The sequence below is a fragment of the Lepidochelys kempii genome, chromosome 3 (genome assembly GCF_965140265.1).
Source record: "Lepidochelys kempii isolate rLepKem1 chromosome 3, rLepKem1.hap2, whole genome shotgun sequence".
Lineage (NCBI taxonomy): Eukaryota > Metazoa > Chordata > Testudines > Cheloniidae > Lepidochelys > Lepidochelys kempii.
Window position 1 is genome coordinate 209,423,916 of NC_133258.1, and position 27,355 is coordinate 209,451,270.

Here is a 27,355-nt window from a genome sequence, read left to right on the forward strand (position 1 = left end):
CGAGCCAAGGTCATCAGTAAAAACACTGGCCCCGAGACTGATCCTTGAGGAACTCCACTAGTAACCTCCCGCCAGCCCGCTAGTTCATCTTTCAGCACAAACTGTTGTCTTCTCCTCTTTAGCCAGTTCCTTATCCACCTTGCAGTTCTTGTGCTGATCCTCATTTCTCTAATTTAACTAATTATTTCCCAGGTGGTACCCTGTCAAATGCTTCACTAAAGTCCAAGTATATTAGGTGTATTGCACTTTCCCGATCTAAAAAGACCAGTTATTTCTCAAAGAAGAAAAGCAGGTTAGTCTGGCCTGATCTGCCTTTGGTAAATCCCTGTTGCATTATGTCTGCTTTACTGGCTACCTAATTTCCTTTAATTATTCTTTCCATCACAATTTGTTCTAAAGCCTTGCATATTTCTGAGGTCAGACTGACAGGTCTGTAATTGTCTGGATCACTTTACTTCCCTTTCTTAAATACAGATATGTTAGTTATTCTCCAGCCATATGGTAATACCCCTGAATAGATTTATTAAAAATTCTTGCTACTAGCAATCTCATGTGCCAGTTCTTTCCGTATTCTGGAATGGAAATTATCTGGTCCCCCTGGTTTGAGTGCACTAAGCTCCTTAAAGTTGTTCTTCCACCTCAGATGTGGTCATTTCCATTTCATCAGCTGTCCTGCCTTCATGCCCATGATCCATATGATCATCATCCCGTAAATGACGCAGAGTATTCATTTTGGTTTGGGGCCATACCTAGATTATCTTTAACCTCCTGCCCATCCCCACTGCATAGTGGCCCAGCCTCATCCTTCCCTATTCTCTGTTTATTTATATAATAAAAAACCTCTTATTTATTTTAATAGCCTTGGCAAGAGCTTGACTTTTACCAACTCTCACTTTATTCCTACATTTTCTAACTTCCATGATGTAGCTTCCTTTGCTGATCCCTTTTTCCATTCCCTAGGGGCTCTCTGCTTACTCCTAATAAACTTTTTGCGGTGGTTATTCATCCAACTGGGTCTGTAGGGGCCTTTCCCTACAGGTTTTTTTCTCCTTGCTTGGAATGCAGATTTGAGATTGTTTTTGTAGAGTTGATTTGAAGAAATTCCAAGCCTCGTCCAAATTTAAGCCCTCCAGCTCTTCTGGCCAGTTGACTTCTTTAATTAATTACCTTAATTCCCCAACTCTTCCCTTTTGACATAAAAAGCACAGCTGATGACCTGGTTTGGATAATCCTTCCATTTAATTCACACTGATCACTCAAGCCAAGATTATTTCCTATCACCAGCTCTTCTGTGATGTCTTCACTACTTACCAAAACCAAATCTAAAATTGCATCACCACTTTTTGGTTCAGTGACAGTTTGATGAAGAAAATGGTCATCTATCACCTCCAGAAATAACTGAGTAGCATTTATTCTCCAATCTATACCCCATGATCACAATTCCCAATAGTACTTCTCTCTAATAATATTAAACAGATCTCTACCCATAGCTGAGTCTGACGGGGGAGGGAAGGGGGTGTCTATTGAAGACCCCAACTCTATCCCAACAGAATCTTATAAAATCCTTCCCCACAGTGATTTTGACCCAGACAGAGTCTGTTTTGTCCATACCGTCACTTCCACATACCACGGTTGCCAACTCTCCTCATTTTATCCCAAGTGTTGCAATGTTTGGTGCGTTTGAAAGCCTCAGCTCCTGGAGTCAGGTGACTAGTTACGTTAAATCCAAAGCAGACTGCGAAGAGCTACAAAGGGATCTCACAAAACCGGGTGACTGGGCAACAAAATGGCAGATAAAATTCAATGTTGACACATGCAAAGTGATGCACATTGGAAACCATAATCCCAGCTATATATACAAAATGATGGAGTCTACATTAGCTGTTCCCACTCAAGAAAGAGATCTTGGAGTCAGTGTGGATAGTTCTCTGAAATCATCCACACGTTGCAGCAGCCGTCAGAACAGCGAACAAAACATTGGGAATCATTTGAAAAGGACTAGATAATAAGACAGAAAATATCATAATACCACTGTGTAAACCCATGGTACGCCCACATCTTGAACACTGTGTGCAGATGTGGTTGCCCCATCTCAAAAAAGATCTATTGGAATTGGAAAAGGTTCAGAGAAGGGCAACAAAAATGCTTAGGGGTATGGAATGGCTTCTGTATGAGGAGAGATTAATGAGACTGGGACTGTTCATCTTGGAAAAGAAACGACTAAGGAGGGATACGGTAGAGGGCTATAAAATCATGATTGGTGTGGGGAATGTGAATAGGGAAATGTTCTTTACCCCTTCACATAACACAAGAGCCAGGGGTCACCCAATGAAATTAATAGGTAACATGTTTAAAACAAACGAAAGGAAGTATTTCTTCACCCAACACACAGTCAACCTGTGGAACTCCTTTCCAGGGGATGTTGTGAAGGCCAAAACCATAGTGGGGTTCAAAAAAAGAATTAGATAAGTTCACGGAGATAGGCCCATCAATGGCTGTTAGGTAAGATGGTCAGGGAGGCCAACCCATGCTCTGGGTGTCCCTAAACCTGTGACTGCCAGAAGCTGGAAGTGGACAGCAGGAGATGCATCACTCGCTAATTGCCCCTCTGAATCATCTGGCACCGGCTACTGTCAGAAGACAGGATACTGGGCTAGAGGGACCATTGGTCTGACCCAGTTTGGCCACTCTTATGTTCCTAATCTCAGCTTTCCAGACTACATATAGCACTTACTCCAGTGTCCCTTAAGCAAGCAATGTTCCCAAGGCCGGGTAGACCCTCTGCTGGGCTCCCTTTGCAGAAGGGCCTACAAGCTGCTCCTCATCCATCAGCAGAGAGATCCATCAGCCAGTCTTTGCACCCAGACCCACACCATGTCTGGCTTCTTCCTTGGCCTGTTCCAAAGCCTGTCAGAGGTGCCAGGAGAGCGCTAATAAATTACCCGCTTTGGGGCTCTTCTTACTTTGGGGAAGGAGGCTGTCTTTACACCCCCACTCCCTTTCCCAGCATGTCCTGCTGCCCCAGCCTGGGCTGACATCAATAACAGGCCTATACTGCCCCAGGCCCCATCCGTAAAGGGCCAGCATAAGAACATCAGAACCGCCACAGTGGGTTAGACCAATGGCCCATTTATGTTGCACCCTGTTACAAGTGCCTTGAGGACCCCCCGTGAGCTCAGGGCTTCAGGTGTTCAGTACACACACATCAAACGAGACCGTTCGGCATTCTCCCCTTGTGGCCAAGCACCGTAAAATCCTGCCGCCAGTTCCCAGGCGGCCTGGGGGAGGGGGCAGAGCAGGGGCAGGAAGAAGCGGGGCATGGACGCGGCCTCAGGATGGAGCAGGGGTGGAGCATCCATAGGGAAAAATAAAAGTCAGCACCAGTGAACTGCACTGTTCCTTGGACCAAGAGACGATTTCACCTCCTTTGGGGCGCACACAACACGCGTGCAGCAAAACGGCCGTAACAAGGCACGCAGAACTAACAAAGAAACCGCCAGGGCTTTGCTCGGTGTAATGAATAGCAGTGGCTTCTGAAATTTATCATGGCCCGTGCGATGGGTCTGAGTGGCTTTCAGATGATATTGCACGTCTGTTTACCAAGACGCAGACTGTGAAGCCTGGGGATGGCGCGGGGATAAGCTGTCGATCTGCTTCTGTTTTCATGATGAATTGTAACCCTGATCCAAGGGGAGGTGTGACTAATGTTCTGCATTAACATCTGCCCTTCCCCAGACACGGGCGAACAGCGAGAGAAGCAGTAAACTAGGCCACCAGCTCTTTCCCCGCTCCAGCACCAGGAGGCCATTCTCTGCAGCATAAAGCTGACCTGTCAATTAGCAGCATCTCCTCCTCTGGGCCACGCACACTGGACTAACGCAATCTGTGTGGGACGTGCCCACCCCTGCTCCCGGAGTGGTCTCATGTCATTCCTATTGCTATCAGGTCACTTGCTTCTGCAGTGCATGGTGCTGCTCGCTGGGGGGCTGGTGCTATTTGTAGGGCCTAGGGGAAGGGTTGAGGCCTAAGGGCTCCGCAGTGGCCCCACTGGGGAGAGGGTTGGGAGGGGGTTGTTGCTGGAGCCCACTGCACTGTGACTATTCTCGGCTTGCCAGTACATTTATTAGAGCAGCCCTGAAGCTGTTCTGACAGTGGCTTAAATTCACTTTCCCTCTTGCCTTCTGTTCACACCCCACGTACAGGAACAGCGTAACCGAGCTGAGGGGCCAACACGTGTGAGAACATGTGAGATCATGTGCGTGAGTGACGCGTGGCCATAGCTGGAAACACTTCAAATACCCGGAAGACTGACAGACTGTATAAACATGACCCCTGGTGCTAGGACAAAGCGCAAGCAGAATAATGAAGTCCAGCGCTGTCCGTAAATTCTGTGGTTACTGAAGATGAGGGGAGGGTAGCAGGACTAGAGAGCGAACCAGGCACTGGAGGTCAGTGCATCGAGGAGTTTCATCCAAAGCCCAGGTAATAGCAAAGCACTGAGAGGAAACCAAAGCTCTGTTTACTAGTCCAGAGCCTGTCCTGCCCTTCCAGGCGATGCCAAATCTCACACACCAAGATCGCGGTCTCGGGAGAACCATAATTTATGGGTCAGAACTAGTTCATCAGGTTGCAGGAATCCCATGGTCGAGCAGCAAACAGTGCAGCGGGTAGAAAGGCAGGAGGGCAGTTTGTCTGTCTGTTGTACAGGTCGCCTCGGCTAGCTTTGAAAAAGTAACCTAGCTCTGGCTTTTGAAAGGCGTCAGCAGAGCACAGCACACCGGCTTGTCCTGTGCTGAGCTGTCTGCTGCTCGGCAGGAGGGAATTATGCAGTTACCACGCATGCAGGGAAGCTCTTTGATCTGCAGCTGCTTTTCAAGCTGGCTAATGAAAATAAAACAACCCTACTCCCAGTAATGGATGAACTGTCACCCTGAGGGATCAGTCACACTGCCCTGGAACGATCACGAACAAACTTCACTGGAAAAGAGGTACCACAAAATAGTCCTCTTGGGTTGATGGCCAGTGGCCTGGACCAAGGCAGCAGAGCTGGGGGCTAATCCTGGCTCTGCCACTGAGCAGCTGGATGACCTAGGGCAGGTCACTTCATCCCCTTTTCCCTCTCCCACCCTTTCTCTGCTCACTCTGTTGTAAGCTCTTGAGGGCAGGTTGTACACATCCTTAGTGTGATGGGGCCCCACTCTTGGGGGACACCGCTAGCTGCTACCATACTACTAAAAATATCTCACCTTTCTCTACCTCCGTCCCGCTCAACCCTTTCTCCCCACACACCCTTGCACCCCATCCACCCCTCTGCGCTCACACTGGCTGGCCGGAAGGCTGGGCCAGCGGTCTGTGGGGCAGTATCCCAGGACCAGCGGAGGCTAACTCCAGCAAGTGGTGTGTCTGGCACAGGAGGTGCAAGCTCCCCTCGCATGGCGGTCGGGGGCAGAGGGATATCACGGGTGTTGACTTTCTGGGCAGAGCATAAGACACAAGGTGCTGGACACGTGAAGTGAGAAAAGTGCCCACAATCAGTTTTATGGGAGTGGTTTGCCCTGGCCCAATTCCCGGATGAGAAATGATGCGCTACAGTGGAAGCCAGCCGTGTAGTTCAGACTCCGGACTGGGACTCTGGAGATGTGGTTCAATTCCAGGGTGGCTGTAGATTTCCCAGATGACCTTGGCCAAGGCACTTCGGCCCAAGGCTCAAAGGTATTTCAGTGTCTTTCAATGGGAGTTAGGTGGCTTCTTGTCTCTAAGAATCTGGCCTTTAATCTCCCTGTGCCTTGAGTTTCCAGCTCTAGAATGATACCATGATGAGGGATCTATAGAAGTACCCAGACACACGTCTCTAATTCATTTTGTAGCTACTCTTCCCGAAAGAGCAGGGTGGTGTTAGTCTTCTTTGACATTCCTCCCTCATAAGGACTGATGGGAAAGATCAGGAGAATTTGATAGCAACAACTATGGGACTGGGGCCAGACTTCCTTGTTAGCGCACGGAATTGGATTGCCCAGTATAGTTCCTGGAGCTACCAATCCAGTGATGACCTGTTCTTTGTTATTTTCTAACCATTTGAGACATTCGCAGGATGCCGGGCTGATCTAGAGCACTGACATAAATGGGCAGATGAATCAATCTATGGGCTAAGTAATATAGATTTTCTTTCAAATGTGAATGCACGAGGCATCAACTTGTGTTATAACTAAAGTGCTTCGGTTATGACTAACTTTGTACAGCAGAGACAGGGTTATAGGTGATTCGAGGCAGTGAGGGAAGTGAGACTACAGAGAGCAAACAGCTATTAATGATTAGAGCTGGGCGGGAAGAGGTTTTCCCTTCCCACAAATATTTTTGAGATAGTGGACCCCCCCCTGCAAACCCCAATCAGGATGAAACAGTGACCGCTTGAAGTTTTTCAGGGGAAAAACAGTGCAAGATCTCGCAAGGGCCTGGTGCTTTGGGCATCCCTGGGAGATCCCAGTGCAAGTCCCTGTTCCACTGAGTAGAATGGCTTGAGCAGGAGACTAGGCTGGTAGCCCCAGCACTCCGCTGGGCTGTGGGAGAGCTGGCTTTTCAAGGCCCGTTCTAACTCTAACCACCAGGTCTTGGCTGCTCTGAAATGAAGGGGGCTGCTTTGTCTCCCCTTCTGAGCAGGAAGTCTACGCTGGGCCCGAGAAGCATCTCCTGACAAAACTTTCTTCAAACCTGGCACGGCCTCACCCAGAGTTTCAGTCTCAATGAATAGTTTTTTCCCTCCAAAATGAAAAACTATTTTGCCAAAAAGTTCCCGACCAGCTCGGTTCATTACACATCATGCACCCCCCCCCCCCAGCGCGTATGTAGGGCCCCCCTTGAATCAGGGACATGATGCCAATATCTTGGCACAGGATTCTAACCCAAACATATCCCTGAAATTTGATGCTCAATCCCTCATAGCAGAGAAATTTGCTGCGGGGGGGGGGGAACCTTCCCTGTGCTCAACTGCTCTGTTCATTTCTCTTCCCCTAAAGATGAAAAAAAATCACACACAATTACAACAGTGAAAACAGGGAGGCACCATTACTCGAACAGGTTCCCAGGGGATGTAAACCAGGGCCAGACTGCAGGTGTTTTGCTCCTGAAGATCATCACACACACAAGGTGAAAGTATAACTAGCTCCAGGTGACACTCTCTCCCCTGTTCCTGGTGGCTGGGATACATATAAAGGCAGATTAGCCTGCCATAGTGTTGGCTTAAAAAAGCTGGGTCTTTTGGAATCAGAGGTCCCAGGTTCAAGCCCTGCTCCCAGCACCACACGGGAACACGGCATTACCAAAGTACTCCACTCTCCGGGCAGATTTGATTATCATCAAAGCAGCACTGCCCGCCCATCACTTCAAAAATTTCCTTAGCTAATAATCTGCCGTGTAGGGCTGCTGCCCTCAGATGGCATAGAGTAGCCCTGCCTGGGGGCTACATATCCAACACAGCTGCCTCGCTGAAGACATGAATAGAACCTTTGTCTCTCTGGCCAATTACTGTTTGGTGTCCTCTAGCAGAGAGTTCAAATGTCCCACATTCCCTGCCCCCAGCAGCCCACAGCTGAGGAGCACAGTAACAATGAAGTCAGAGGGGCATGTGGAAAATTGAAATGCACTGAGAGAGACGCTGACTGTGAATGAAAAGGTCTCAGGTCAGCAGTGGGATTTACAAAAAAAAAAAAAAAAAAAAACCACACAAAACCAAAAACGTTTTATAACAGTCAGAGCCCCATAATGGCCAAGGTCACCAATGGCAAGGGCCTAGCTGAGTGGGGACATTGAAATTAGTTGGGTTAGTCTGACAATTGGCCCTTTACAAGGATCTCTGCCCTCTGGCAGTATAACGCAGTGGTCAGCTGGCTCCGTTGGTGGTCAAAGACCTTGTAAGGGATTCTGAGAACATCCTTCCCAGAGTACCGGCTTTCCCCTGAGCACCTCTCTCTGGGGAAATGGAGACATTCCCCAGCCACAGCCCTTAAGAGAGAGATTTTGACAAGGATGGTGTTGCAGTCAAGGCCCTGGACTATGGATCTGGGTTCAATTCCTGGCTTTGCCACAGACTTTGTGTGTGACCTTGAGCCAGTCACTTAATACCTCTGTGCCTCAATCCCCACCTGCAGAACAGGGATACCACCACTTCCTTTCTCCCACCTTTGTCTTCTCTATGAAGGCCATGTGAATGGGAAATGCCAATATAGTTATACAGGTGCAACCCTGCCCGCTCTTACTCTGTCTGAGCGTAACATTCACCAGTTTAGCTTAGCCCCTATTCCCAAAGAGCAAAAAAGGCCACTGACACCAGAATGCACGTCCAGCCAGAGGGTTATACCGGCGTAACCATGTCTGTTTAAATTCAGACCTTGGGTTATACACAAAAACCCTTCCCCTGTAGGCAAGGCTGCAGGTGTAAGTTCCTCAGGGGTGGTGTGTTTCACAGGGCCGAGCATGGGGTCCTTCTATAATAGAAATAAATAATAATAATGTTGATCCCCTGCTTAGCTGTAACAGATCTCAGGCCTTGTAGGTCGGCTTTCCCACCAGGGGAAGAAATCAGTGACGCAGAGTCTGGGTCTGTGTTTGGTATAGCTTGTTTAGTTTACACAGACACAACATTCAAGCATCATACTAGGCAAACCCCTCTTTCAGGGCTCTCTCAGCCCAGCACCAATACCCGGTTCCCAGAGAACACCTTTGCCTCAGGTAACACAGAGTGCAAACAGGAGGGAACGGGGGGAGGGATAGCTCAAGGGTTTGAGCATTGGCCTGCTAAACCTAGGGTTGAGTTCAATGCTTGAGGGGGCCATTTAGGGATCTGGGGCAAAAATTGGGGATTGGTCCTACTTTGAGCAGGGGGATAGACTAGATGACCTCCTGAGGTCCCTTCCAACTCTGATATTCTATGATTCTCCCTGGTTGCTAGCTACAGCACCCTCAAAGAAACTGCATCAGAAAAACTAACACCACAAGATGTCTTCCCAAGACTGAACATGAGCTCATCTGCTAAGAGAAAGCGTTTGTAAGACTTTGTATAACAGTGCTGCCTCAATCCTAGAATCTCAGGGTTGGAAGGGACCTCAGGAGGTCATCTAGTCCAACCCCCTGCCCAAAGCAGGGCCAATCCCCAACTAAATCATCCCAGCCAGGGCTTTGTCAAGCCTGACCTTAAAAATATCTAAGGAAGGAGATTCCACCACCTCCCTAGGTAACGCATTCCAGTGCTTCACCACCCTCCTAGTGAAAAAGTTTTTCCTAATATCCAACCTAAACCTCCCCCACGGCAACTTGAGACCATTACTCCTCGTTCTGTCATCTGCCACCACTGAGAACAGTCTAGATCCATCCTCTTTGGAAGCCCCTTTCAGGTAGTTGAAAGCAGCTATCAAATCCCTGCTCATTCTTCTCTTCTGCAGACTAAACAATTCCAATTCCCTCAGCCTCTCCTCATAAGTCAGGTGTTCCAGTCCCCTAATCATTTTTGTTGCCCTCCATTGGATGTTTTCCAATTTTTTCACATCCTTCTTGTAGTGTAGGGCCCAAAACTGGACACAGTACTCCAGATGAGGCCTCACCAATGTCGAATAGAGGGGAACCATCACGTCCCTCGATCTGCTGGCAGTGCCCCTACTTATACAGCCCAAAATGCCATTGGCCTTCTTGGCAACAAGGGCACACTGTTGACGCATATCCAGCTTCTCGTCCACTGGAACCCCTAGGTCCTTTTCCGCAGAACTGCTGCCGAGCCATTCGGTCCCTAGTCTGTAGCGCTGCATGGGATTCTTCCGTCCTAAGTACAGGACTCTGCACTTGTCCTTGTTGAACCTCAGATTTCTTTTGGCCCAATCCTCTAATTTGTCGTGGTCCCTCTGTATCCTATCTACCTCTCCTCCCAATTTAGTGTCATCTGCAAACTTGCTGAGGGTGCAATCCACACCATCCTCCAGATCATTAATGAAGATATTGAACAAAACTGGCCCCAGGATGACTCCTGTCATAAGAGTAATAACAATGAGTCTCAGGAATAAGTTATCTTTGGCAGAAATCAGGTAAGATTTAAGCATCAGCTGTCTTAGGTGGGTGGCAGAATTTTAACGAGACATTCCTCTGACCTACTGCAACCCCATGCACTCCAGTGCTCCTCCATCACCTCGATGCACTGATTTCAAACCAATGGGAGCACAGCATTTGGCCTACGGAATGTAAATGTCCTTAGTGAATATTTAAGGACAGAAACACACATGTTCTCTGCAAGCCCTTGGGGAGAATGATTTACAGTTGCAATCCTCATTTACATTCGAGGACATGGGCTGACATCCTGATAAGTTCATGTTCATTACATTCGATGGTGCTGCACCCACGGCTCACACCACAAACACCCTAATTGGTTTTAATTATTGTAGCCCGAGAACAACGCGTTTTTCCGTTCTTGTACACATTGCTCCTCTCAGTAAGGATCAGAATGACAAGAGTGTTGGAAGAGGATTTGGAGTGACAGTCAGAGACAATAAGAAAAGGAGGCCTTGTGGCACCTTAGAGACTAACCCATTTATTTGAGCATGAGCTTTCGTGAGCTACAGCTCACTTCATCGGATGCATACTGTGGAAAGTGTAGAAGATCTTTTTATACACACAAAGCATGAAAAAATGGGTGTTTACCACTACAAAAGGTTTTCTCTCCCCCCACCCCACTCTCCTGCTGGTAATAGCTTATCTAAAGTGATCACTCTCCTTACAATGTGTATGATAATCAAGGTTGGCCATTTCCAGCACAAATCCAGGGTTTAACAAGAATGTCTGGGGGGGGAGGGGGGGGAGGTAGGAAAAAACAAGGGGAAATAGGTTACCTTGCATAATGACTTAGCCACTCCCAGTCTCTATTCAAGCCTAAGTTAATTTTATCCAATTTGCAATGAATTCCAATTCAGCAGTCTCTCGCTGGAGTCTGGACTGGAAGTTTTTCTGTTGTAATATCGCAACTTTCATGTCTGTAATCACGTGACCAGAGAGATTGAAGTGTTCTCCGACTGGTTTATGAATGTTATAATTCTTGACATCTGATTTGTGTCCATTTATTCTTTTACGTAGAGACTGTCCAGTTTGACCAATGTAAATGGCAGAGGGGCATTGCTGGCACATATCACATTGGTGGATGTGCAGGTGAACGAGCCTCTGATAGTGTGGCTGATGTTATTAGGCCCTGTGATGGTGTCCCCTGAATAGATATGTGGGCACAGTTGGCAACGGGCTTTGTTGCAAGGATAGGTTCCTGGGTCAGTGGTTCTGTTGTGTGGTAAGTGGTTGCTGGTGAGTATTTGCTTCAGGTTGGGGGGCTGTCTGTAGGCAAGGACTGGCCTGTCTCCCAAGATTTGTGAGAGTGTTGGGTCATCCTTCAGGATAGGTTGTAGATCCTTAATAATGCGTTGGAGGGGTTTTAGTTGGGGTGACAGCTGAAGGTGACGGCTAGTGGCGTTCTGTTATTTTCTTTGTTAGGACTGTCCTGTAGTCGGTGACTTCTGGGAACTCTTCTGGCTCTATCAATCCATTTCTTCACTTCAGCAAATGGGTATTGTAGTTGTAAGAATGCTTGATAGAGATCTTGTAGGTGTCTGTCTCTGTCTGAGGGGTTGGAGCAAATGCGGTTGTATCGCAGAGCTTGGATTTGTGCTGGAAATGGCCCAACTTGATTATCATACACATTGTAAGGAGAGTGATCACTTTAGATAAGCTATTACCAGCCGGAGAGTGGGGTGGGGGGAGAGAAAACCTTTTGTAGTGGTAAACACCCATTTTTGTCATGCTTTGTGTGTATAAAAAGATCTTCTATGCTTTCCACAGTATGCATCCGATGAAGTGAGCTGTAGCTCACGAAAGCTTATGCTCAAATAAATTGGTTAGTCTCTAAGGTGCCACAAGTCCTCCTTTCCTTTTTGCAAATACAGACTAACACGGCTGTTACTCTGAAACCTGTATTCAATTCGACACAGGCTTTTCTGCTAAACTCATCACAGCCATAGGGTCCCTGGGTCCCTTTACGCATCTGGTGTATCCTTGTAAAACAGGGCAGGATTTTGCTTGATTCTCAGACCATGACCACACCCGTGGTATCTGAGCACCCTCCGGGAGAGACAGAAAAAGCTTGAAGCAAAGGCTGTGGGAGAGCGGGACAGCGAGGGTGTGGGGCAGAGTGCTGATCTGGAATGGATTGATTGCTGTGTCTGGAGGGGTCCTCTGCAGCCCAGGGGCTGCTGAACGAGCCAGGCAGACGGTGTGGGGAAAGGCAGTTTGATTGGGGGGGGGGGGAAGAGTCAGATCTAGCTCTTTTCCCCCACCCTGCGCTGGTCACAGCAGCCAGCCCCAGTTGGAGGGGGCGGAAGAGACACACTGGGTTACAGGGGAGGCTGGTTCTTGGGGACTTCATTTTTCTCTTGCCTGAGCTTTGGGGAATAAAGTTGTTGCCTGGGGGGGGAGTGGTCTCCCCGCCATGAGTGTCAGGTCTGCGGCTGCCAGGCTGCCTGCTTGTGGCCCCGGTGCACAAGGTGCTGCGCATGGAGCATTAACCCGAAGCTTAGCAAGGAAATGCCCGATTCTCCCCAGCGGGCTGGCTCACATGAATCCAGGAGGGCGAGCCGGACTGCTGCAGCTCAGTGAGTTCGCATTAGCCATCCAGCTCCCAACGAGCCCCTCTTGAACTTGCCCTTTCTGCATTTAGCCACCATCGCCTACGCCATGGGCCAGGGGACTGGAGTCTTCCCCTCCAGCGCTCTGCTACTGTGGGCTGCAAATCCTCAGCTGGGTCACCTACTGTGGCTGGATGTAGTCAGCTGGCCTCTCCCCTCTGGTACCCTTCGGCCAGCCAGCCAACAGACCCGCTGGGCCACTTCCCAAAGCCAGGCAGAGCACCTGGAGCTAGTCCCAGCCAATGGGTCAGAGCGACTCCTGGCCTCTCACTCCCTCTTTCAAGTGTCTTCTCTTTCCGCCATTGTTTATATTGCAGGTGCCCCTGGAAGACCCATCTCACATCAACCCACGTGCAAGGGACTGTACACACCCCTAGTAAGAGGCAGTGGCTGCACCATGGAGCTCAGTCTAAACACAGGAGAAAGGAAGAACTATGATCTTCCTTTTACAGACAGGGAAATTGAGGCACTAAGCAATGATGTGACTTGCCCCAAGTCACAGGGTCTGTTGCAGAGCTGGGAACTAAACCCAGCCCTCGATCCCAGTGCTTTAGCTGCTAGTCCAGTCTTTCTACCCTAGAGCCAATGTCTTTTCTTCTCCTTCTGATACAAGAACAAAGAAAAATCCTGTAATCCTGTAATGAATGACTTCTAAGAGACCAGCCTGAAAGCTGAACTGCTAAAGGTCGTTGTGTGAGAGAGAGCCGGACAGGCTGCATCTCTGCAGAACATCATTCATCCTCCTTTCCTGGAGCAATGGCTAAAGTCCTCAAGGCCCATGACATTTAGATCCAAGAGTCAAATCAGCTTTTGGAACCCAATGCGGAAGGGTCATTTTGGGTGCTATAAATAGAGCATACAAGAAAACCTGCCACAGTGACCTAGCAAGCCAGGAGACCCACAGATGGGCCAGCTGGGGTCTCCCATGTGACTGCTGTCGAGAAGAAATATATGTAACAGAAGTTGGTCCAATAAAGATTACCTCACCCAGCTTTTACAGAAGAAACCACAAACCTGCCATTGGAAGTCGGAGGGCACATCTACACTGTAATAAGAGACCCACCGCACAGACACGGCTGGCCTGGGTCAGTTGACTCAGGTTTGCAGGGCTACAAAACCATAGATGTCCAGGCTCGGCCTGGAGCCTGGGACCCTCCCACCTCACAGGGCCAAGTAGACCCCACGGCTGGCCCATCCCAGCTGACTTGGGCTCGGGCGAAGGGGCTGTTTAATTATGCTGTAGAGCCATGGGTTTTTTATTGCAGTGTCTACACCGCAATTTTATCACGCTGCAGCCCGAGCCCTGTGAGCCCAAGTCAGCTGATCCGAGCCAGCCAGGGGGTTTTTACTGCAGTGTAGATACTTTTAGACAGAGCTATGGACCCAGGACTAACGATAAAAATCACCCCTTTCTTTCCTTTGCATTTAAAAAAAAAAAAAAGAAGTGTCAGACTGCAGGATCTCACAGGGCCAGAGGAATAAGTGTTCCAGACAAATTTCTATTGACTTTTTTGGAAATTATTAATATGGGAAACCAAACACTAATTTAACCATACATTCCTCATTAAATCCAAACGCCAAATGGTACTTATACACTCGCTGAAAATATGCCTGAATAATAAGCATTTACTACATCCAAACAGTAACGAAACATTTCTAATCATTTGATCAAGATACTTACAAATAGCTAAACTCGGGGTGCTTAGAGCCATATGGGTCGGCCCCAAGGTGGTGAGGCAGATGTTAGCAATGAATGCTTTAGGAGTTCACTTTTTTATACCCTTTAACAAACAAGTGATGTCATTGCCAATTACTGACTTCAGATGAAGACCAGAGACAGGTTATCCTTATTTCCAGTCTGAATCCAGATTAGATTTACAACCTCCTTTCTCCCCAAGGCCTTTCCTCCCTCCTCCTTGCCCAGTGTTCCCATTGTACCTGGGCTCACGCAGGCTTTAGCACTGGCGTGTGGGTGGAAATGGCATGTTGGCTCATTTTAAGACAGATTCTCTCTTTGCCTTATTTAAAACCGTCTGCAGTCACCCCTGATGGTCAGAGTCCTTATTAGGCACTTCCCCATACCTCATTAGTTACGCTTTGACTCAGACATCTTCCCTACTTCATTTCTTCTGCCCTTAGTGCTTATTTTCTAGGCCTTCCTTCCAGTAGCTAAGCAGGGCCTCCTTTTACAGCACACACACGTATTTCATTAACCAAACTTAGCTAACTCTAATGCTTCCATTCCATATTCACCCCACAACTTTCCCTTGCATTGGCAGGGATGCAAATGGAGAGACGGGATCTCCAGGCTCCACTTCAGATCCCAGACTCAACAGTTACGTCTACACCACAGCTGGGCACAAGCCTCGCAGCCCAGGTGGGCAGAGATGCTCTAGCTTGGCTCAGGCTGGCGCACTGAAGACAGTGGCGTGGACACGGTAGCCACGTGGGCAGCAACGGGGGCTGCCCACCTGGGGGCGGACCCAGGAGGTCGGGTGCACTTGTACCCAGGCAGCCGGTCCCCACTGCTATTTTTAGCGCACTAGCTCAAGCAGAGGTGGCGCCTAGGTGTCTAATCAGGCCGGAGGCTCACTGCCAGGGGCAGCATAGACAGCCCCTAAAGCAGATCCTAAAATCGATTCCCACTTTAAGCTATTGCTTGGCTATGCTAACATGTCCCTGCGTCTCAGCCAAGCGCCTGGTTCTGGGGGCATTTCCATGGGTACAATGACCTCAACCCTCCTTGGATCCAGCCAGACTTCTCGGTCACTGCGTCTATCTCCTGCATGCCAGAGACTGATCTCGTTCAGCCCAACGGATCGGTCATTCCTGGCCAATGTAAGCTTCTTTTCCTTGGCCCATTACACTGCTCTCCCTGTGGTGATCATCACTAACGCCACAAAGCAGCCCACAGGCTGCAACTACTCCCACCTCAGCCTGATCCTCCCAGAGATGGGTCGTGATGCTTGAGCACAGCACAGGTAATGGATTATTATTATTACTGTAGGACTTACAGGCCCCAATGTGCTAGGCCCTGTACAGACACACAGCAAGAGACAGTCCCTGCCCCAAAACTCAACGTATGGAAAGGAAACTGGAGTCCCAGAAAGGGGACGGTTTTCCAGTGCCCGGACACCGATCCAAAGAGCAGCAGCTGAGAGCACATTTCCCCACAGGAGAGCTGAAGGAGCCGAGCTTTACTCTTTCGCTAGCAAGTCAGCCCAACAAAACCTTTGGCTTGCATCCAAATCTGAAGTCATGCCTGCATTTTGAAGTCTAGACATGACCTCCTCAGCTGATCTGACAGAGCAGAGCTCCCAGCTGATGGCATCCTGCCAATGTCTACAATTTCTTAGCCTGCAATAAAACTGGGCAGTGACCATACAGCTGGTGTCTGAAGTCACTGAATAAGCTCTAATTGTACTAGGTCAAGTTCAGGGTGTGCTTTCTCTGTGTTAACGACACGACAACGTGGTGCGTGGATTGTTGAGGGTGCCCTGGCATCTGTGTCAGTGTTGTGTGTTCCATCCTTCGTGTGTCGCTGGGGCACAGCCTTGCTGAGTTCTTCAGGAAGGTCTTTTGCGTCTTGCTGCATGGGCAGGTTATACACTCGGATGATCATCTGCATTTTCAGCTTGCTCTTCAACCCAAGCACGCACAGCTCGGGGTGGTTTCCCACTTCACTGAGCGGTAGGTCCTTAAGCTCCTCCCATCTCTTTGTTTTGGGTTTGTACAGTGCCTAGCACCATGAGGGCTGATAGCAGCCTGAGCTGTCTAAGTGCTATGGGACTATAAATAATAATTACAGACATAGCAGCTTTGCAACTGGATTCGTTGTATGTCTGCTATATCAAGCAAGCTTAATTATCAGTTTTAAATATGCCATGGAATTTTAAGACCTGGAGTATCAGTTCGGATCTTTTATCTGTGTTTATCCCCAAAGTCCCTAGCTGCAGTGTTGCAGATGTGGTAAAGGATCCAACAAAGAATTCTGTTCCCATATCATTGTCGTCAGAGCTTTGCATTCCAGTGGTATGCTCGTGCACATATCTTGCTTCTGCAATTTATGCAAGAGAAAAACCCACATGCAAAATTATTGCTTTTCTTGCAAGCATGACACCTCACTCTTTTGAATTGTGTTGTATCTGCCTCCACAGTTACTAAACACAAATTTCAGAGTAACAGCCGTGTTAGTCTGTATCCGCAAAAAGAACAGGAGGACTTGTGGCACCTTAGAGACTAACAAATGTATTTGAGCATAAGCTTTTGTGAGCTACAGCTCACTTCATCGGATGCATCATAAATTTGTTAGTCTCTAAGGTGCCAGAAGTCCTCCTTTTCTTTTTGTAAACACAAATGTGGTCCCTGTTGACTGTGTCTCCCTATGTTCCATCTTCATACCTTGGTGGGCATTTCCAGTTAAACGCACTTCATTTCTTCTGCCCTTTGCTAACCTCTTCATTGGGGGAGCACAATTTTCACTAGCCCTGCAAATAGCCAGCATCCATTCTAATGGGCAGTTTGCTTTTGGGAATAACCTGGTGCTGACCTGATCACTGCAGATAAAGCAGTCTCTCACTGGCTGGGCTATTACCGGTTCTAATTCACAGGACCTGGCTTTAGTACCTATTTCTGAAACACAGTTCAATTGCCTCACCAGGCAGCTACTCTCTTGTAAAGGAAAATGGGTGTAGCATAGAAGGTCTGAGATTTCCAAATTACTTTGCCTAGCTCACGCATCACAAACCCAGCTGGGTTGTCCACAGGGAAATGAACCTCAGTCTAAGAGCAGAAGCCTCCATCACTTGAGGTAGGGGACTAAGGCCAGGTCTACACTATGGACTTCTATTGGTATAATTACGTTGCTCGAGGGTGTGAAAAAGCCACCCCCTGAGCGACGTAGTTATACCGACCTAACCCCTGGTGTCGACAGCACTGTGCCAAAAGACAAGCTCTCCAGTTGACGTAGCTTCTTCCTTTCGGGGAGGTGGGTTAGCTACGCTGACGGGAGAAGCTTTCCCCTTGGCTTAGAGGGTCTTCATTAAAGCGTGACAGCGCTGTACATCAAGCCAAGCCCCAAGTCTAGTAGCTGTCAACCAGTAGTCTCCAACGTCTTTCCTGGTCCAACCACTAGAGGGATACAAACCCCCAAACCGTGTGAATGTTTGCTTGCTTGTTTTCTCGGGTTTTCAATAGTAATTATTGGTATTGTACAGCAGCAGCTAACCTGTAAAAGTGATGTTTCTTTACTATCTTATTATGCTAAAATGTAATCAGAGTAAAGGTTTTTGGGCTGAAGTTTAAGCTTGATAATGAGGCAGGAGAAATTCTGGGTGAAGTGAGCCAGCTCAGGGGCAAGTGAGAAATAAGTTAGGAGATCAAACCAAGCATGCTTACAACAGGACCTGGCTTAACAAGAGTTTCAGATGCAACATGGAGGATTTTGGAAGAATGCGATCTGTATTGATAGTCATTGGAATGGTATTTATGCAGATGTTAATTAAAGGCGATGTTAAATATCAACTAGCCAGTGAGGGAGTAGAAGGTATTTTAATTAGGGTAGCAGAAATACAGAAATGGTAAAAGGCAGGCTTAATGCTAATTAATTACAGAGTGTTATTGTAAAGGATTAAAAAAGGGTGGCTGCTCAGTGAAGCTCAGTGTGCTCGGCTACCATCAAGATACCATTAGAGGACGGATTGTGACCCATTCATCTCATCCAGGTACCGATCACTCTGGATGCACCATTTCATCTCAGAAAGGAGTATAAAAATGCAGTGCACGGTTACATTGCGATACCCGTTTGCTTTAACTGTTTTGAATTCCATCACTCACTGTGCCACTCAGCCTTCTCCACTAAATTAAGTTTCTGTAACTGCCCCGGAGGCTGAAACCTAAAGAAATTAGAACACCAATACCCAAATTCAATTACATTAATTGAAAACATTTAAAATCCAAAGTTACATACCTAGAAGCCCCAGTCACAGACCAGGAGCCCACTGCGCTAGGTGCTGTACAGAGAGCAAAAAGATGGTTCCTGCCCCCAAGGGGCTTATAATCTAAGTATAAAATGAGAGACAATAGATGGATACAGGTGGGGAGTACAAAGAAACAGTGAGACAACGCTGGTCATCTTGATTGGTGTAAAGACCACAGCCTGAGGTTCTCAAACTGTGGTCCATGGACCACCAGTGGTCCACAAGCTCCGTTCAGGTGGTCCGCGGATAGTTCCCTCTAAGGTGTGCACCTGCGTGGCCGCACGTGAGAGACTGAAGGACCACCCACCTACTTAGATACACATGTAAGGTGGGGTGAGAAGAGGAGGTGGGGAGAATTTGGGATGTGCAGGGCTGCAGCGGCCAGAGAAAGGAGGCGACTTTCCCCAGCTCAGGGGCTGCCGCGGCAGGGGTGAGAGGGAGTGACCCCCTTCCTCCCCAGCCTGGCTTGGTGGCTGCCGCAGCGGGGGAGGACCCCCCTCATCCTTCCCAGCCCCAGTTCGGGGGCTGCCGCGGCAGGGGAGAGAGGGCACATCCACAGCATTAGAAAGGTAAGACTACAGATATTAAAATAGGAGTTGTGGGCTTTTGTTTGTAGAACAAAATAGGTGAATTATGATGAAGGGTTTTTTTTATGTAGTGCTTTTATGCAAAGTGCTTTACAACAGGTAGCTAGTGGTACAAACATTTGGAAAGACCAAGCGGCCTGCCGAGACCCTCGCCGAGACCCTCGCCGAGCGGCCTGCCGAGACCCTCGCCGAGCGGCCTGCCGAGACCCTCGCCGAGACCCTCGCCGAGCGGCCTGCCGAGACCCTCGCCGAGCGGCCTGCCGAGACCCGAGACCCTCGCCGAGCGGCCTGCCGAGACCCGAGACCCTCGCCGAGCGGCCTGCCGAGACCCTCGCCCATTTTCAAGAGGTCCGCAAAGGAGAGGTTTGGGAACCGCTGCTTTACAGCAAACAGCTTACCTAATGCCAAGTGGGGTGGAGGTGCCAGAGCAAAGGAAAGTTTGCAGGAAGGATTTGAGGAATAACCAGGTAGCTCTGGGGAGCTTCTCCAAAGCACCAGGGACTGCAGCTGGGGCTGGTTTGAAATGGAGCAAGTGGGGGGTGAAGGCTGGCCTCGCTGGCAGAGCGGAGGCAGGGATTGACATCTCGCCAGTGAATGAAAGATCCAAACGCTGGGGATGGGCTGAAAAGGGCCCTGAAGGCAATGACCAGCAGCTTCCGTTTGATGCACCAGAGAAGGGGGACCCCATGGAGGGGTGCAAAGAGCAGGGCGACAGGGTCAAAGCACCAGGCTAGGAAAAGCAGCTTTGCAGCAGCATTCTGAACGGATCTAACCAGCACGAGATGCTGTCAGCAGGACCAGAGAACAGGATGGGACAGTAATTGAGACGGGGGATGGAGAGAATCACCAGGGCTGCTTGTTTTGTGAAGGCTATTTCTATAAAATTACACTCCACACCCCCCGTCCCTGGAATCCTCCCAAATTAGTTTCCTACCATTTCCCATCGTCTATACAGCCAGCCAGGAGCTTTTCCTAACAGACTCTCGCCTTTCTGTTTTCCCTGGGCAACTTGCAAAGCCTTTCCTCACCTGGAATCTGCCGTTTGCTAACTGAACTAATTAGATTTAATTACTAATTTTTCATATTACTACCATCCTCACGTTACACATGTCATGGGAATATAGTTTAATTACAGCATAATATAAATCAGCTGCAGAAATTAAAATATTCAAATTTTATCCCAAGCATGATTTCCATATTCATTTACCTAAGTGGTATTTTTGGAAAATGAGCAGTGCACAGAAGCCTCTTATGTGAGCTCTGTACAGTGCACATGAGGGCTGTAACCAGGGCAGGGGGAGAGGAGCAGCTGCCCAGGGCACAAAGCCACAGGGGCAGAAAGATGGGGTGGACAAAAGACAGAAAAAAACCCGGTAGGGGGCAGAGGTGACACGTAACAGTTGATGGGGTGGGGGGCCCAGGGCGCGCACTTTAAAGGTTCCAGGGGGCACATGACTGCCCCACAGAGATTTTCAGAGCGTGGGCAGAGGAACATTTAGGGGGCAAACAGTGGCACTAGGTGGCTTGGGCGGTGGGGCCAACCCTGCACCTCCATCCACTGACTCACCTGCGCAGGCCACCCAGCCTATGGGGGGGGCGGCAGCTCTGCCTGGGACATCCTGCCCTCCCCCTGCAGCAGGGCCCTGGCTGGGGCCACGGGGCAAGTTCCGCTGCTCCCTGCTCCTGCATCTACCCCCGGAGCGAATTCACTGATTGCAAGGTGGCAGGCCCGGACCAGCGTGAGCGGCGTCGGGCCCTGTGCCTGGCCCCTACAGGGGGGCACCGGGAGGGAAGCTCCTCTCCCCCAGCACCCATCCAGGACCTGGCACAGCCTAGCCCAGGTCCGAGTCCCCTTGCCTTGTGTACACTCCCTGGGAGTAGAAAGCCAGCCCAGAGAACGCACCCTGGGGACCGGAATTTGGCTTTTGCGCTATACTGATGGGAATTGTAGTTTAACTCTTGACTTTGATAAGTTGCTTGATTAAATCAGAAGCCATTAAGAGATAAAGGGACTGCATTTTGGGGGCAAAAACCAGAAAATTAGAGTCATTTGGAAAAATGCCTGAATTAAAAAAAAAAAAAAAGGGGAGAGAATTTTGTACAGGTGTCCAAAAGCTCCGGTAATTTGGCTAATACCTGCTTCGACGTGAGCTATTAACCCAAACAAAGTCATACCGTGTTTTGGGGCCACTAACACTGCAGCTAAACAGCATGCAGGGCACACCCAGAAATCCCCCAAGGTGCGTCACTTGCTCAAGACACAGGCTTATTCAGTGAGCGGATTATAAAATGGATCAGGATAAATAGCTGCTGTAAACTTACGACGCGATAGTCTAGAGCCAAGTCCCACCCCTGAGCGCCCCAGCAGGGATTTTCCCTGCAGAGGTGGTGGAATGACCATCGCACCCCAGGGCCTGGGGGGGTCTCCCAGCAGCACAGGACGGGACAGATCACACGAGCAGCCGCACAGCAAGGGAAGGACCCAGCCTTCTTCACGCAGAACAGAGAAGAGCTACAAGAAGGAGTCAAGGGCAGAAATCCTGCCCCACAGGGAGGGTTCAGGAGCTCAGTGCATTTCATTTGTGCAAGTGATGGCAACACGTGTTCTGCTGATCTGGCTTCAGGGCCCACCTGCTGCCTTGACTTACCTTCCATCTCACCACAAACCCTCACAGCGGGTGTTTACACAGCACTGCTCCCCTTCTGGATCTGGCTCATTACCACAAGGATTATAGTCAAAACCTGCCAGCCTCCTCCCAGAGCCTGTTAGCTAGGATTTCTCCTTCAGCAGACTCCTGCTCCCCAGAGGTATTCCCCTGCCTGGGGGGGCTCTGCAGAACCTGCCTTGCTCTGCAGGTCTGAATAACAAAGCTACAGGCTTGCTATATATATATATATATATATATATATATATATATATATATATGGTGGGTGGTCATGTGATTAGCACCAGCTAGCACCTCAGGACTACAACTCCCCACACTCCTGAGGGAACTACATGTCCCAGCATGCCTGGTCTGAGAGGGGCTGGCCTTGGAAAAGGGTTGGCGGGACCTGAACCCTGCTCCCCTTAAAGGGGACAGACCAAGCTGTTCCAGGTGACTAGACCACAGTGTACAACTATCACCCTGGAGAGAAGGGTGCTAATAGCAGAAGGCTCTTTAATCAAGTAGACAAAGGCTAAATGAAAGCTCACAGCTGGAAGCTGAAGCTAGACAAATTCAGAATGCAAAGAAGGGCCCCGACATGGGTAGCGTGTAGTGGAGGCTGGGGGAGGATCAGCCTCCCCAAACCTCACGCTGCCAGGGAGAGGGTACAGCACAGCCCATGGGGCCCATGCCCAGGGGCCCCAGCCTATTTGGGCCCCCCTGAAAAATCTCCCTCCCACCATGGTCCCGGGGCTGGAGGAGCTCTTGCTCCCACAGCACGGGCACAGAGCTTTTCCGGTCTTGGGACCGGAGTGTTTGGGGGTGGGGGGGAAGTGCTTGGGGGCGAGGCCTCAGCCCTGGTCTACACTAGGAGTTGAGGTCGAATTTAGCAGCATTAAATTAATTTAACCCTGCACCCATCCACACGATGAAGCCATTTTTTTTTACTTAAAGGGCTCTTAAAATCAATTTCCTTACTCCACCCCTGACAAGGGGATTAGCACTGAAATCAGCCTTGCTGGGTCAAATTTGGGGTACTGTGGACACAATTCGACGGTATTGGCCTCCGGGAGCTACCCCAGAGTGCTCCATTGTGACCGCTCTGGACAGCACTCTCAACTCAGATGCACTGGCCAGGTAGACAGGAAAAGGCCCGCAAACTTTTGAATTTAATTTCCTGTTTGACCAGTGTGGCAAGCTGCAGGTGAGTGCAGAGCTCATCAGCAGAGGTGACCATGATGGAGTCCCAGAATTGCAAAAGAGCTCCAGCATGGACCGAACAGAAGGTACGGGATCTGATCGCTGTATGGGGAGAGGAATCCATGCTATCAGAACTACATTGCAGTTTTCGAAATGCTAAAACATTTGTCAAAATCTCCCAGGGCATGATGGACAGAGGCCATAACAGGGACCAGAAGCAGTGCTGCGTGAAACTGAAGGAGCTGAGGCAAGCCTACCAGAAAACCAGAGAGGTGAATGGCCGCTCCGGGTCAGAGCCCCAAACATGCCGCTTCTATGATGAGCTGCATGCCATTTTAGGGGGTTCAGCCATCACTACCCCAGCCGTGTTATTTGACTCCCTCAATGGAGATGGAGGCAACACAGAAGCAGGTTTTGGGGATGAGGAAGATGATGATGATGAGGTTGTAGATAGCTCACAGCAAGCAAGCGGAGAAACTGGTTTTCCCGACAGCTAGGAATTGTTTCTCACCCTGGACCTGGAGCCAGTACCCCCCGAACCCACCCAAGGTTGCCTCCCAGACCCGCCAGGTGGAGAAGGGACCTCCGGTGAGTGTACCTTTTAAAATACTGTACATGGTTTAAAAGCAAGCATGATTAATGATTAATTTGCCCTGGCATTCACGGCTCTCCTGGATGTACTCCCAAAGCCTTTGCAAAAGGTTTCTGGGGAGGGCAGCCTTATTCCGTCCACCATGGTAGGACACTTTACCACTGCAGGCCAGTAGCACATACTCGGGAATCATTGTAGAACAAAGCATTGCAGTGTATGTTTGCTGGCATTCAAACAACATCCATTCTTTATCTCTCTGTGTTATCCTCAGGAGAGTGATATCATTCATGGTCACCTGGTTGAAATAGGGTGCTTTTCTTAAGGGGACATTCAGAGGTGCCTGTTCCTGCTGGGCTGTTTGCCTGTGGCTGAACAGAAACGTTCCCCGCTGTTAGCCACGGGGAGGGGTGAGGGGCTAGCCACATGGTGGGGGGAGGCAAAATGCGACCTTGGAATGAAAACATATGTGCTATGTATGTAATGTTAACAGCAAGGTTTACCGTGAAAGAGTGTACCCATTGTTCTAGAAAATGTGTCTTTTTAAATACCACTGTCCCTTTTTTTTTCTCCACCAGCTGCATGCGTTTCAAGGATCACAGGATCTTCTCCTTCCCAGAGGCTAGTGAAGGTTAGAAGGAGAAAAAAAAGCACTCGCGATGAAATGTTCCCTGAGCTCATGCTGTCCTCCCCCACTGACAGAGCACAGACGAATGCATGGAGGCAGACAATATCAGAGTGCAGGAAAGCACAAAATGACCGGGAGGAGAGGTGGTGGGCTGAGGAGAGTAAGTGGCGGGCTGAGGAGAGGGCTGAAGCTGAAAGGTGGCGGCAGCGTGATGAGAGGAGGCAGGATTCAATGATGAGGCTGCTGGAGGATCAAACTAATACGATCCAGCATATGGTTGAGCTGCAGGAAAGGCAGCAGGAACACACACCGTCGCTACAGCCCGTGTGTAACCAACCGCCCTCCTCCCCAGGTTCCATAGCCTCCTCACCCAGTCGCCCAAGAACGCAGTGGGGGGCCTCCAGCCACCCGGCCACTCCACCCCAGAGGATTGCCAAAGCAACAGAAGGCTGGCATTCAATAAGTTTTAAAGTTTTAAACTTTTAAAGTGCTGTGTGGCCTTGTCCTTCCCTCCTCCACCACCCCTCCTGGGCTACCTTGGTAGTTATCCCCCTATTTGTGTGATGAATGAATAAAGAATGTATGAATGTGAAGCAACAATGACTTTATTGCCTCTGCAAGCGGTGATTGAAGGGAGGAGGGGAGGGTGCTTAGCTTACAGGGAAGTAGAGTGAACCAAGGGGCAGCGGGTTTCATCAAGGAGAAACAAACAGAACTTTCACACCGTAGCCTGGCCAGTCATGAAACTGGTTTTCAAAGCTTCTCTGATGAGCACCGCGCCCTCCTGTGCTCTTCTAACCGCCCTGGTGTCTGGCTGTGCGTAACCAGCAGCCAGGTGATTTGCCTCAACCTCCCACCCCACCATAAACGTCTCCCCCTTACTCTCACAGATATTGTGGAGCACACAGCAAGCAGTAATAACAGTGGGAATATTGGTTTTGCTGAGGTCTAACCGAGTCAGTAAACTGCGCCAGCGCGCTTTTAAACGTCCAAATGCATGTTCTACCACCATTCTGCACTTGCTCAGCCTGTAGTTGAACAGCTCCTGACTACTGCCCGGGATGCCTGTGTACGGCTTCATGAGCCATGGCATTAAGGGGTAGGCTGGGTCCCCAAGGATAACTATAGGCATTTCAACCTCCCCAACGGTTATTTTCTGGTCTGGGAATAAAGTCCCTTCCTACAGCTTTTGAAACAGACCAGAGTTCCTGAAGATGCGAGCGTCATGTACCTTTCCCGGCCATCCCACGTTGATGTTGGTGAAACGTCCCTTGTGATCCGCCAGGGCTTGCAGCACTATTGAAAAGTACCCCTTGCGGTTTATGCACTTGCCGCTTGGTGCTCCGGTGCCAAGATAGGGATATGGGTTCCGTCTATGACCCCACCACAGTTAGGGAATCCCATTGCAGCAAAGCCATCCACTATGACCTGCACAGTTCCCAGGGTCACTACCCTTGATATCAGCAGATCTTTGATTGCGTGGGCTACTTGCATCACAGCAGCCCCCACAGTAGATTTGCCCTCTCCAAATTGATTCCCAACTGACCGGTAGCTGTCTGGCGTTGCAAGCTTCCACAGGGCTATCGCCACTCGCTTCTCAACTGTGAGGGCTGCTCTCATCTTGGTATTATTGCGCCTCAGGGCAGGGGAAAGCAAGTCACAAAGTTCCATGAAAGTGCCCTTACGCATGTGAAAGTTTTGCAGCCACTGGGAATCATCCCAGACCTGCAACACTATGCGGTCCCACCAGTCCGTGCTTGTTTCATGGGCCCAGAATCAGCGTTCCACCGCATGAACCTGCCCCATTAGCACCATAGTGCCCGCATTGCCAGGGCCCGTGCTTTGAGAGAAGTCTGTGTCCATGTCCTCATCACTCTCGTCACCGCGCTGCCGTTGCCTCCTCGCCTGGTTTTGCAGGTTCTGGTTCTGCACATACTGCAAGATAATGCACGTGGTGTTTAATGTGCTCCTAATTGCCAAAGTGATCTGAGCAGCAACTGCACAGACAAAAGGCGTGGAACGATTGTCTGCCGTTGCTCTGACGGAGGGAGGGGCGACTGACGACATGGCTTACAGGGTTAGCTTACAGGGAACTAAAATCAACAAATGGGGTGACCTTGCGAGAAACTGAATGGCCCCCTCAAGGATAGAATTCAAAACCTCAAGGATAGAACTCAAAACTGGGTTTAGCAGGCCGTTGATTTCATGGAGGGAGGGAGGAGAAAATGAATACAAAAAAACCTGGTCTATTTCTTGTTTTGAGCCACTTCATCTATCTTTATACATCTTGCTGGCAGCAGACTGTGTAGTACGACTGCTAGCCATCGTCATCTCCTCGGTGCTCGGCAGAAGACGGTGCAATATGACTGCTGGTCATCATCTTCTGCTGGCTGCTGATTAAAAGACAATGCACTGCCGGTAGGACTCAATCGCCATGAGACGAAACTTAAAAGGGAAATGACCTGGCTGAGTCACTCCCATGTTTGCCCAGGCGCCCCTGACCTCATCAAGGTCGGTTAAAAGAGCACCCAGGACTACGTTGACGACGGCTACCAGTCATACTGCACTGTCTGCTGCCAAAAGGCAATGAGCTGCTGCTGTGTAGCAATGCCGTATCACGTCTGCCAGCACCCAGGAGACATATGGTGAGGGTGAGCTGAGCTGGCTCCATGCTTGCTGTGGTATGGCGTCTGCACAGGTAACTCTGGAAAAAAGGCGTGAAACAATTGTCTGCCCTTGCTTTCATGGAAGGAGGGAGGGAAGGGGGCCTGATGATATGTACCCAGAACCACCCGCGACAATGTTTTAGCCCCATCAGGCACTGGGATTTCTACCCAGAATTCAAGTGGGCGGCGGAGACTGCGGGAACTGTGGGATAGCTACCCACAGTGCAACGCTCCGGAAGTCGACGGTTGCCTCAGTGCTGTGGACACACTCCGCCGACTACATGCACTTAGAGCATTTGTGTGGGGACACACACAATCGACTGTATAAAAACGCTTTCTACAAAACTGACTTCTATAAATT

The 27,355-nt window shown here is 49.5% G+C and overlaps 1 protein-coding gene across 1 annotated transcript in view; it reads left to right on the forward strand.

Annotated features, from left to right (window-relative positions):
• The window catches only part of SYNDIG1 (synapse differentiation inducing 1), a 136,168-nt gene extending 111,292 nt beyond the window's left edge, over positions 1-24,876 (forward strand). The window contains exon 4 of the mRNA XM_073335340.1: positions 24,279-24,876. Within this exon, the coding sequence (XP_073191441.1) occupies positions 24,279-24,326 (48 nt within the window). The 3' untranslated portion in view covers positions 24,327-24,876. The remainder of the gene's footprint in view (positions 1-24,278) is intronic.
• Positions 24,877-27,355: the final 2,479 nt, after the last annotated feature.